We start from the raw sequence: 12,071 nt of genomic DNA on the forward strand, positions 1-12,071 counted from the left end.
GCCTTAAATGAGTCACTTTTCTCCACTGACGTCACCTCTTCAACATCTACAGGAGCCTATTTGAGTTAATCATTCACTTTAGTGGTCGGCTTTTGCATCCAAACCCACGAGAAAAGTTACAGTGCCGGACTTTTACTGCTCTGAAAGGAGATAACTTGTATCATAAATGAACTAAAAGTTCCAGGCGGCTGCAGAGTCTAAACATAGAGCCCAGCCTGCTGTGTGAATCAGACCTGAATATTAAAAATTTAACCAACAGCAGCAGCTAGAAAGTGAATCTATAATTAATGTTTTCACACAAGGAAAGCCTAAAGACAGTCAGACTGTAAAGTTTATCTTTGGTGTTTATAATGGAGCATGCAGGCTGCTGTTTGAGCTGATTTACAGACCAATCACTGTTAAATTAATGACACTGAAAGTTCAGAAAATATTATCATCAGACAATTAATTTTGGTATCTTAGAGCTGCAGAAATCCTAAAGGAAAACATCTTAAAATGCACAAATGCAACAGTCTCAATGGCAATATTAGAACAATTATGAATAATTCAAATAGGATTACGTCAGTTTTAACTCTTTGTGCAACTTATTTAGGAATATTACTCTATTGCAAGGATTAAAACTATATATTTAGTGCAACAGTAAATGTGCATGTTGAGAAATATTTTCAAAATAATTTAAAGTGACTCTACACACGACTGTAAACACTTTCTACACATTGTTTTTGTTCCAATAATAAAAAATATTGTGTTTTGTTTTTTTCTTTAAATTACGCTGAATTTAATAATTTGAGTATTTGGCCGTTTACTGACCGTGTGGATGAAGGCGAAGCCGAGCAGGAGCAGCGCGAGCCGGTGCGTAAACGCCATGGTCACATCTCATCCACCTGAGCAGCAGCAGCAGCTCACCTGACGGGCATCCTCAGCAGGAAACACGTGCGCTGCGGTGAAACGCCACCAAACTGCAGTCTGACAAGTTCGGATGCGCATGTAAATCTTACTTTGAGCACGCTGGTTTGGCAGCTTTACGCACAAATCAGACCGCAAAAATATCACGTTTTACCCCCCAAAAAGCGAAATAAACACTGAATCCACACGTGAATCAGTCCAAACTGTCACGAGCTGGTTCCTGTTTGTATCAGTAACCCGGGACGGCCCGGTGCGCGGTGAGGAGTCCGGTGTGCGGAGTTACAGTGAGGAGGTGGTCCGGTTCACTGTTAACAAACTAGTGCGCGCCCCCGTCACACGTTGGCCCGCAGGACACCGATGCGCGCTCCCGCCGACCTGACAGGGCTTTCGATGAGAAACACCAACAGCGACACCGCATGGCCAAACACTGAACTGCCATCATTAAAAAATAATAAGTTAGGGTCACTGTTTAGAATAGATTAACCCTTTGAAAGCTGGAACATAAGTTTTCTTGCGCCGTGTTCAGACACCTTTTAACATCCATATTGATTTGATTTTTCTGATTATTATTAACTTTAATTAGATTAGATAACATTAATTTATTGCCAATCGCACAGGTACATTTTTTTATATACAAAGAAGAAAAAGAGGAGCATGAAAAACAAAAGTTATTCTATGAATAATATTACACAGTGACTGTTATCACAAGGACATTTTTAGGGATTTAAGGATATTTCTAGGATTTTAGGAAATTTTTAGGATTTAAGGACATTTCTAGGGTTTTAGGACATTTTTGGGATATAAGGACATTTCTGGGATTCTATATCTTTCTATGATTTTACAGCTTTCTAAAATTTTTGAAAATTTCTAGGATTTTAGGACATTATAGTCTTAGCTAGGACCTCTGTCTGGGCTGATTTTCCACTGGCACTTTTTTTTAATCAACAAGCTCTATTTTGGTGAACTTTTATGCACTCCGGCACCTTAAGTAAACTAAAAGTTCATAACAATTCCCAGTGTGAATCACGTTTTTTAATTCAATTTTTTTATTGTGAATTAGGAAATGGCTGGGGGGCCAGATTTGTCCCGCGGGCCGTTAGTTGAGTATCCCTGGTGTAGATTTTGTCTTAACATTGAGGGGACACATGTAAAGAAAATGTGTTTTTTGCTGAACTGTTTGTGTAACTATTTAGGGACTGAAATGAACCATGACTGTGATGTTAGTTTAACGACCTGCATTAGTGTCAGATGAAAGGACGGAGGATAAGAAGAGAAATCTGAAACCACCGTCTGACCCTGCAGATCGATCATTCGGTCATTTATGAGTCTAATCAGTCAGGAATGCTTTTACAGTCTGAAACTGAGAAAATTAGAAACAGAAAGAACGAATATAAAGAATAAAAGGAGGAAAACTGGTTTGTATTTATGCTGATGAGTTTAACATTAAACAGTTTGATTGTGGTTGCTTCTGTTTATTCATTTGTTGCTCTTTTATTTGCAGCTGCTGCATTTCTGTAAATATTATTTCCATGTGGAAACTTTTCTGTTTACAGACATTAAAAACAGAGCGACAGGACGCTGCACGCGAAGCCATTAAAACCAGTATGACTCTGGGAAACATGAGAGAGGGATGAAACAAGAGAGAGGTTTTCATCCTGTTACTCTGGTTGGGGGAAGAATACTTTAAATTTAGAGGAGAGAACTACCGCTTTTTAAGTGTATTTTATGAATTTATTGTATGTATTTTGATGTATTTTAACCCTAAGCAACTTGAAATATCTAACATGGAGTCTGTACTTATGATAAGCCTGTCAGATAGACAGATTTGACAAGATTTAAACCTCTGAAATCTATGAAAATTTGTTTGATTTCTAAAAAAAACATTGGTAAGGCACGATAAGAAACTTGGCCAGAAACAAAAAAAAAAAAAAAAAGTAAAACGTGGTCTTGAAAATTAGCGGTTGGGAGATTAATGAATATTATCAACATTTGGGGAAAATGTCCAGAAAACTATCTTTAAAACTCTTATAATTCTGTTTATTTGTGATGAGGACCCCCTCGAAAACGAGATGATACATCTCAAGGGGTTAATCTTCCAATACATTACTCTTTTATTTAATTAATGTTTAGTACTTTTATTTAGGGCATTTTCTTATTTCTTTTTTTTTTTCAAACTTCTCTCTCTCGCTTTTCTCGGTTATTTCCAGGTAATTTTTTAAAAACTTTTTACATAATCTCTTGCAAAATTTTGGGCCATTTCTTAAGTTGTATTTCTCATATTTTTGAAAGAAATCAAGCAACTTTGCTCAGGTTTCACATGCATAAACACTTAAACTCATTTATTATCTTTAGCATAAAATTAAAATGATATATATAAATAAGGTACACTTTGTACCCATTGTGTCCACATTTTTATAACTTCTGTTTTTCTTACGATATTTCTGTGACACACATCACAAATGGTACTTTTAAAAATACTGCTGCACAGTAAATTAAGTCGGCAAAACAATCTCAGCAGCACATTGGGCAGATGGAAATGTACATTTCTGCAAAACAGACATGGTACATTTGTATGTTTCACTCATCATGTTTCTAAACTTCCACATAGCGCTGGAAAACTCTACAAAAAATAAAAAATAATAATAATTTAAAGTGAAAAACTAACGTATTTGGGTTTCATATTTTTGAATAATATTTTTAAATAATATTACTAGATGTACAGTATATATAGCCTATACTGTAAGGAAAGGATAAGTTCATTTGGGTCTCTTGTATTGCAGCAACATTTTAGACTCATAACTTTTGGAGCGAATAATTTATATTTTTCAGTTGGGGTTTTTGTAATACTTATTTTGTTTGTTTGTTTTGCATTAAATAGGAATAGTGAAATGTTAAATTGTCGGAAAAAACACGTCAGTCACTCTCAGACACTCAAATAATACTCATTATGAATATGTTGGTTTATATACTCGTCTACGGATGGAAACTTTTGAGCTAAATTAGCTTTAGCTCTCTGAGTTATTCAACTAAATTAGCTTAAACTTCGACACATAAACACAGCTTTTACAGGATATCAGATGTGTTTTTCATTCTTTTCAACGGACCAAATTTCTTCATAATTTAAGTGTAAACAGGGTGGAAACTGGAGAAGAGTCATAAACACTGAAACGTAGTTAAAAAAATTAAGAATAAAAGTTTATGCTCACCCGGCTTTACTCCTTTGTTTGAGCTCCCGCCAAAACGTCTGTCACTTCCGGGAAACGGCCTCAATGGAATTGTAGTCTTTTTCTCTGGAAGAAGAGAAACTACAAACTAACGGTGGAAAATGACACAAAGGACACAGTAAATTATGAAAACGGTAAAAACAGAACAAACCAAAAACTAAAAGTCTTATAATGTAAATCTAATCTGAAATAAAATAAAAAATAAAGTGAAGAAAAATAATAATATTAATTCTATAGACTTCATAAAATGGAGCAAATGCACCATAAACTCAATAAAATATTGTTCATTACTTTTTGTGGATGGGATAGCAAAGAACTTAATCTACAATTTGAGACATTTGCTATAAATACTTGGCACGTTTTAAAGGAAATATGGAGAAGTTATTCAATGAGACAGAAGTGTCACTGAATATCAGAAATAACCCATAACAAAAAATCCTAATTACTGCAGCACTTTGCTTAATAAAAACTGCCAACGTTTTTTTTTTCCACCTGTAATGTCATACATTGTTTTCAGAAATTGTAGTCTTTTAACTTACAGTTTTTTAAATGAATTATCGGGCATTATTTTATTCAAATGTGATTAAAAAAAAGTATATTTGTGGAGAAAATGTGTCACCATGAATCTGAAGCATAAAGACAAACCAGTCACATAATAATAAATAAAATAAATAAATAAATAAATGAACAATAATAAAAAACTAGTCTGAGTTTTAGCCAATCAAAGCACTTTATTGCACTGTATAGTGTGACGGTGAGCCAGTAGCAGGCTCTTATAAAAGTGTCATTTAATCTTTTTATCATGTGTACAAAACAAGTCACACACACTTGTACCGTACAAAATCAACACTATTTACATACAATATACACACACACATACGTGCACAAACACACACGCGCGCACGCACACACACACACACACACACACACACACACACACACACACACACACACACACACACACACACACACACCATGCAGTCTCTCTCCCATCCAGTCTAAAACACACACAGATGAGTCCTTCGAGTCTCTGATGGGATCTTTCTTCTTATCCAACATCCTACACACACACATGCACACACACACACACACACACACAGGGACTGAAACATGACCGCTACGCTGCTACCAACAAACCCAAACTGCGATATTAGCCAAACAAGCGCTAAGCAACTTCTGATATGCATAAAGTTTCTTTTCTTTAGATAAAAAGTCGAGGAAGAAGAACAATGAGATGACGTCATCCGTAAATAAACCGTGAATTATTGTAAACAAATGTTTCCCAACAACCTGCAGAGCCACTGACGGTCTCATAATTCCCGTAGTTCACAGCTCACCAACAGGTGTGAATTACTGCAACCTGTAGAAACTGCTGCCATAAAGTCCTTTTATATAAACAATATTCTCTCTTTAATATTCACACAGTGCACTTTGCTTTACGAGATGATTTAGGGGCTGAATTTCACAGGATTACTGCTATGGAGGATGGAGGATGCCAAAATAAAAATAAATAAATAAATTAGGAACACACTGATTGTGGCATTCTGGGCTGATACCGATATCAGGTGTTATTATTTTTTTGGTTGTTGTTAATTTTGTTTTCCCCTTTTGTGCACAGGTAAGAAATAAATCTTAATTGTAAAAAAAAAAAATAACTGAAGTGTTTTCAAGTCATTCTGCTCTTCATTACACTATCTTTGAGTGAGCACAAATTCAATCACACACATTTAGAAAACAACCTTAAAATAACCATTTTTTTCACGTTAAAAGACACCTTTAAAATAACTGCTTCAAAATCTTTTTTACAATATATATCATTATCTTTTTATACATCTATTCTTATATTGCTGTTAAAATATCAACAAATTTCTCCTTCGAACAGCTGAATTTATTCAGGTTTCTCCTCAAAAACTACATTTAAAAGATTACATTTAAACATATCATGAGAATATTATCATTAACCATCGCCCAAAACTCATTTTTACTGACGCATCATAATGCAACTTTGCCTCAAAATTCGCAGTTTTTTACTATTTTCCACCTGATGACATCATTTTTACCATGTATGGCATATGGAGAAAATACATGCTATTTCCACTGGGTGCACTTAACAGACAAAAGTGGAAACGTATATTTATGCTTTAATTTGCTTATTGCATTGTTTATATATCTATACATATATTTTTTTTCTCGTAATTTATGTTTTATTTTGGCAGCTTCCTTCCCCCATATTCTGCAAGCATTTAGCACAATAAATAAAAGAGTGATTCACTGTTGTGATGAGAAATTATGGTTATTTTTTGCAAGTTAATTTTTTGCTTTAAATCAACAATATTATTGATACACATTGCACTTTAACTGTATTTAAATCTCTTTTGTCTTTTGCCTTACAATTGTTCAGTGGTCGGAAACTCCTCAAAGACTTTGGACACTGAAAACACACAGAAGTTGTAGTTTTTGGGGGGATTTTTCCAGTTTAAACAGTTAAAAGTTTTAGTGTTTTAAGTCTCCATAAAAAATGTTTGTTCTTCTGAGGATAAAATCTGTCGCGTGACTCACATTAAAACCATGTAATATGTCCCTGATACACACACATGGACACATGGTGAACACACTCACAGACAGAGACGCACACTCTGCAGACACACACACTCGCTCGCACACACACACGCGCAGGGTGCAGGTGGAGAGAGCTGCATATAGGGGCTACTATACCTCAATGTGTTTTAGGTACCTCTCCATATAGATTATTATGTCTATGTACAATATTTATATTTTTACAATTATCTGGCTGCCCCTGTTCTAATTGAAATAATACCACAATTTATTTTTTGATTCGACCAGTAAAACATGATGACGGATACAGTCTCTAGTATTTTCTCTCTCTCTACTTTTACCTCCTAAAACCTCTGAAAAACGGCGTGACGACCGCAGCGGTCGCCCCGTACACAGTGTTCCCCTAAGGCGTTCTACAGTGACGAGCTCCCGGTAACGGTCACGAGATTGAACGGGGGTGTAAAAATGATCACCACTGAGCAATCAATCGATCAATCAGTCAGCCAATCAATCAATCAACCGGCACAACACGACTTTAAAGAAAACGGACGACTTTAACACCACACCATATGCAGGTTCAAAAATACAGTACATCTTGATTCTGGGAAATAAAGGAACAACAACGGCGATATGCACGGCATACAAACGCATGCTCGCTCACTCCTGAACACACACACACGCACACGCACACGCACACACACACACACACACACACACACACTGTCAGGCTACATGTTGTAGGCCACGTAGATGGGGTCCAGCTGGTCTTGTAAGAAGCCGTCGCGGAGGTGCATGCGCTGTTTCTCGCCGCGGGAGTTGATGGGGATGACGCCGATGTCCGTCACCACCACCACGCCCACGATCAGGTAGTGCTCCTCCAGCACCGCCTTGGTCACCATGGGAACCAGGTCCAGGGCCTCCTGCTCGGAGCCCTCCAGCTCCACCACCACCACCAGCAGGTTGGTCCAGGGGAAGACCGCGCTGCGGAGGATCGAAATCATCGTTGGTTATCAGGGATCCTGCAGCTTCAGATTTAAGACTTTTTAACCCTCGTTGGCTGAAGGCTGGGACACACGACAAGGATAACCGGGCCGATTTTGGACCCGATTCGCCCCTTACAACAATCGAAGGGGGGCGTACACAATTCGGGGCTGGTTGGAGCTGATGATCTGCCCAAATAGTCGTTGAGTATGAGGGGTTATCTAAATATTCCTAATGTTACCGACTGTGTCAGAGCCTCTCCGATCTCGAATCGTAAATATCAAACATGTTTGTTATTTACGATTACATATATATGTATATATATATATATATATATATATATATATATATATATATATATATACATATTAGCTCAGCTACATGGCGGGTAACAGCAGCACTTCTGTATAATAAATGTATAATCCACGCTCACTCCGCCTCCGCAGCCACGACTTCATCCATAACTCTTTTCTACGTTTCGTTTTTTGCTGCAAAACAAGACGCATGCAAGAGTATCCGAGCAACAAATTCCACGACTTTTCCAAAATGTTCACGTTTTCTTCACATTTCCAGGATTTTTCCAGGATATTTTAAGCGTACAGATCAAACCTACCACTCCATGATGCTCTTGTGCGCGCGGATGACGGAGGTCTCGATGTCGATGGGATGGTACCTCATCCCCCGCAGCTCCATGGCCTCCTCCAGAGCGCCGACCACAAACAGAGCGTCGTGTCTCTCTGTGGAGACAGAGAGGCGTAGAGCGGTCACGTCAGAGAGAACGAGCCGAGGAAACATAGAGTCAGAGAGGAAAAACTAACCTCCGTTGGCGTCGGTGAGCTCGGTGCGGCGTAGGAAGCCCAGGTATCCCGTCCTGGCCCAGACCGTCTGAGTGTCTCCGAAACTGAGTCTGGAGTTGAAGTGATCGGACTGAAGGACCTCCTCGCCGTAGCCGCTGTAGTAACCGCTGCCGTTATGAGCGCTGTGCACCCAGATCTGCAGCAGGGACAGAAGAAAACCCAAATCTGTCTTTGAATTGATACATTAAAACACTCTAAAATCTAAACTGTTCATCCTTAACTGAAAGTGAACGTTTGAGCCAAATTTGACGAAATTCCCTCAAGCTGTTGAGGTGTTCGTGCGTGAGAATGAGACAGACGAGGTCACGGTGACCTCTGAATTCCTTTAGTTGCTTTTGAGATATCCCCGGTGAGAGAGGGACGGACCAGGTCGCCTCGAACGGCAACTTTCGACCGCCAAAGTCTCATCGTGTCACCTTTGAACTGAGGTCAAAGTTTGTGCCAAATTTGAAGAAAGATTGTCACGGCGTTCCTGAGATATCACGTTCACAAGATTCGGACATACGGATGGACGACCCGAAAACATAACGCCTGATGTGGAGGCAGAAAAAGGAAAAAGACAGCAGAAAGTAAAATAGAGACTAAAAAGGAAACAAAGAGAGGAAGAAGGAAGGAAAAAGAAAAAATAAAGACATATAGAAGATAAAAAAAGGATAAAAATACAAAAAAATAAGCAAAGACCGAAATAACAGAAAAAGAAAAACCAAGAAAGAAGAAAAAAAATAAAAAAGAGAGTTCGTTTCTGTCGACCTCTCCGAGGTGGGAGTCTCCCAGCGGTCCTTTGGTCTCCGGGTTGGCGATGATGATACGAACTCCGGGCAGGATCTGGAAGAAGAAAAATCAGTTGCCATGGTTACAGCTTCACTCTGAGTCACGTCTTTGATTCCAGCATGAACGCAGCTCCCAAAAATAGACCCAGCTGTTTACATTTAACACACACACCGAGAGAGATACAGTTCACATCTTCACCTCACAGCTGCCTTTAAATACGCCGGATGTGTCACAACCAGTTTGTCAGATTTAAACACGCACACACACACACACACACACGCACACACACACAGAAACACTGTGTTCAGGAAGCATCCGCAGAGAGGACGGACTGACGGGTAAACAGACTATTTTCCCTGATTCCTCCTCCCACATACAGTGAGTCAAAATAACCAGCGTGCTGATCGATGACCGGCGCTGAAACATGACGTCCGCTCTTTGTGTGTCAGCGTGGGGGAAGAAGAGACACGAATGTCTCATCAGACGCCAAGAACAGATGCATCATGTGTCTTCATGCAGATACCAAATTTACATTTATTTTCACACATCAGAAGGTTTTTTAAATCATCCGTCAGACAGCGGAAAATTTCCACGATCTCCTGAACGTCAAATTTAAGCGCCGTTCATTTACTTTCTTTTTTTTGTGGGTAAAATCCAAGAATGTAATAGAAGCCTGTCAGTGGAAAAAAACAGACAGCGCATTTAAAAAAAATAATAAATTTAGGAGGATTTACATTTTATCATGGATTAAATCTTCCCAAAAAGAAAATTAAATAACGTAAAAGAAGGGCAAAACGGAAATGAAAATACGAAGAAAAGGACAGGTGTTAGGGAAGCTGTAGTAGAAGTAAGTATAAATTTATAAAACATTACTGGGAAAGTTAAGAACAAAAAAAGAAAATAAAGGGATAAAAAACCCCTCAAAAAGAAAAAAATGTCAGGAAAGCTGCGAAAAAAAGATTAAAGCAAAAGATGAAAAAAATGCATAAACACCCGAGGATTTTCATGTTTTAAATGAGTGAAAAAAAACAGGCAGAAAAGAAAAAAAAATGAGTGAAAATGAAACAAAAAAGAAAAAACAGGTGTCAGGAAAGCTGTAAAAGCTTAAAAAATGCATAAACACCCGAGGATTTAATTGTTTTAAATGTGAAAAGAAAAAAAATGCACATGCCGCTGAGTGTTTTCAGAGGATTTAAATAATTTTCTTGCTTTAACGTGTGTTCAATAACATCAAAAACAGCAAAAACTCTGAAAACAGCTGCTTCAGTGTTAAAAAAGAGAGAATTATGGTGATTATTTCATCTTCACGAGGTGACTGATTTTCTGTTTCCTGTTAGAAAATGTTCTCTCACAAAGTTTTGAACTAATTAACACAAACTTTCCTCTCTCAGGTTTGACTCTGACACGTATTCAGTCATCATGCGACGCCGTCGGCTCTCCCGCTGACCTCGCCGACAGAGTTCGGTTAGTTGCTAAGAGATCTGCGGTGAAACTGAAATAAGTGCCGCTCTGCAATCAGATGAGAACAATGTAATTTGCCGGAGGATTAAAAGCAGCAGATCTCGAGTGCTGCAGGAGGACGCAGCATTTAGAGAGCGGTGACTCATCTCCTCTGCTGCAAAAAGACGACTCTTTAAAAAGCTTTTGGGGACATTTGCTGTCTTCATCAACACGGGAAAAAATATCCAAGGATTTCGTTTTAAATGAGCGCTATTTTGTTACTGAGATTGGTCAGAAACGCCCGTTATCTTTACCTCAGTGCATCTCGTTTTATTTAATGCCTTTAAGAGCAAGATTCAAGGTTCATGCACATAAATGTCCAGGACTTTTTCAAGACTTTTCCATGACTGTGAGGCAGATTTTTCAGACCGTACATTCTCTGAAACAGCCATCGATACTTCTTATTGGTTCATTCACATTATTGTACAATAGCTAATTAAAATAGACATTATTAAAAACACAGATTAGAACTGAATATTTAAACAGAAGTAAGGGACTGTTCGTTATGTGTGGGAGGGAAGGGGATGGTGCAGAAAAGAAGAGGCATTTAAAATAATCTTTAAAGCAGCGGGGAGGGACTTATGTTTGTATTTTAGGCGTCAGGGGAGGGGCATACAACACCGAATCGCTGTTTTGTGTTTATTTTAATGTCAATGTTTAAGGAAAACATGCCTACAAAACATTTGGGGCTTTTTTGTTGTTTTTTTAACTGTCAAAATTTGTGATTTTTCAAAGGAAAAAATCTTCTTTTTTTCAAAAGTTTTTGAAGATTTTATTTTTAATTTTTTTCCTTTTAAAGTTTTAGTCTATTTTTTTTTTTTTACGTATTTTTCTGTTTTTACTCGATGAGTTATTTTGTGTTACTGTGATCAAAGTCTCATAATAACAAACTAACTGATGACCAGCAGCTGCTGTGTCCTGTCGGCTATAAAATGACGAAGAAGTGAAGCCGATAACAGCTTCCTGTCGAGGTAAAGCGATGAAATCATTTTAAATAAAGCTGATTCAGATTTTTTAGGCGGCTAAAATACATTTTGCTGCTTTGTGTTTCAACAAAAAAAGGCGACGTTTCAGAGAACCATGTGAGGAAGACGACGTGATCGTTCCTTCACCCACAGACACAGACGGACAGATGGACACACAGACAGACGGACAGACAGACACAGAGACACAGACAGACAGACGGACAGACAGACACAGACACACAGACACACAGACACAGACAGATGGACAGAAGGACAGACAGACAGACACAGACACAGACAGACAGACACAG

General features: G+C 38.2%; 2 protein-coding genes across 7 annotated transcripts in view; both read right to left on the reverse strand.

The window, feature by feature from the left end:
• LOC121960754 (vasoactive intestinal polypeptide receptor 2-like) overlaps window positions 1-4,176 on the reverse strand; it is a 33,265-nt gene extending 29,089 nt beyond the window's left edge. The window contains exon 1 of one of the 2 annotated variants that reach the window (XM_088072118.1): window positions 4,113-4,176. Coding sequence is in view for 1 of the 2 variants with exons in the window: in XM_088072117.1 (XP_087928243.1) it covers window positions 811-867 (57 nt within the window). In the remaining variant the exon portion in view is untranslated. Of the gene's footprint in view, window positions 1-810; window positions 1,231-4,112 lie in introns of those variants that run through there. The other variant, XM_088072117.1, reaches the window with a different exon arrangement.
• A 661-nt stretch (window positions 4,177-4,837) lies between these two features.
• The window catches only part of LOC121960961 (disco-interacting protein 2 homolog C-like), a 61,222-nt gene continuing 53,988 nt past the window's right edge, over window positions 4,838-12,071 (reverse strand). For all 5 annotated transcript variants that reach the window (XM_088071598.1, XM_088071597.1, XM_088071599.1 and 2 more), the window contains 4 exons: window positions 9,275-9,349; window positions 8,486-8,660; window positions 8,281-8,404; window positions 4,838-7,667 (listed from right to left, as the gene is read on the reverse strand). In XM_088071598.1, coding sequence (XP_087927724.1) covers window positions 7,415-7,667; window positions 8,281-8,404; window positions 8,486-8,660; window positions 9,275-9,349 — 627 coding nt within the window. In that variant the 3' untranslated portion in view covers window positions 4,838-7,414. The remainder of the gene's footprint in view (window positions 7,668-8,280; window positions 8,405-8,485; window positions 8,661-9,274; window positions 9,350-12,071) is intronic.

The sequence above is a fragment of the Plectropomus leopardus genome, chromosome 21 (assembly GCF_026936395.1).
Source record: "Plectropomus leopardus strain MGB_pleo_1.0 chromosome 21, ASM2693639v1, whole genome shotgun sequence".
Classification (NCBI taxonomy): domain Eukaryota; kingdom Metazoa; phylum Chordata; class Actinopteri; order Perciformes; family Serranidae; genus Plectropomus; species Plectropomus leopardus.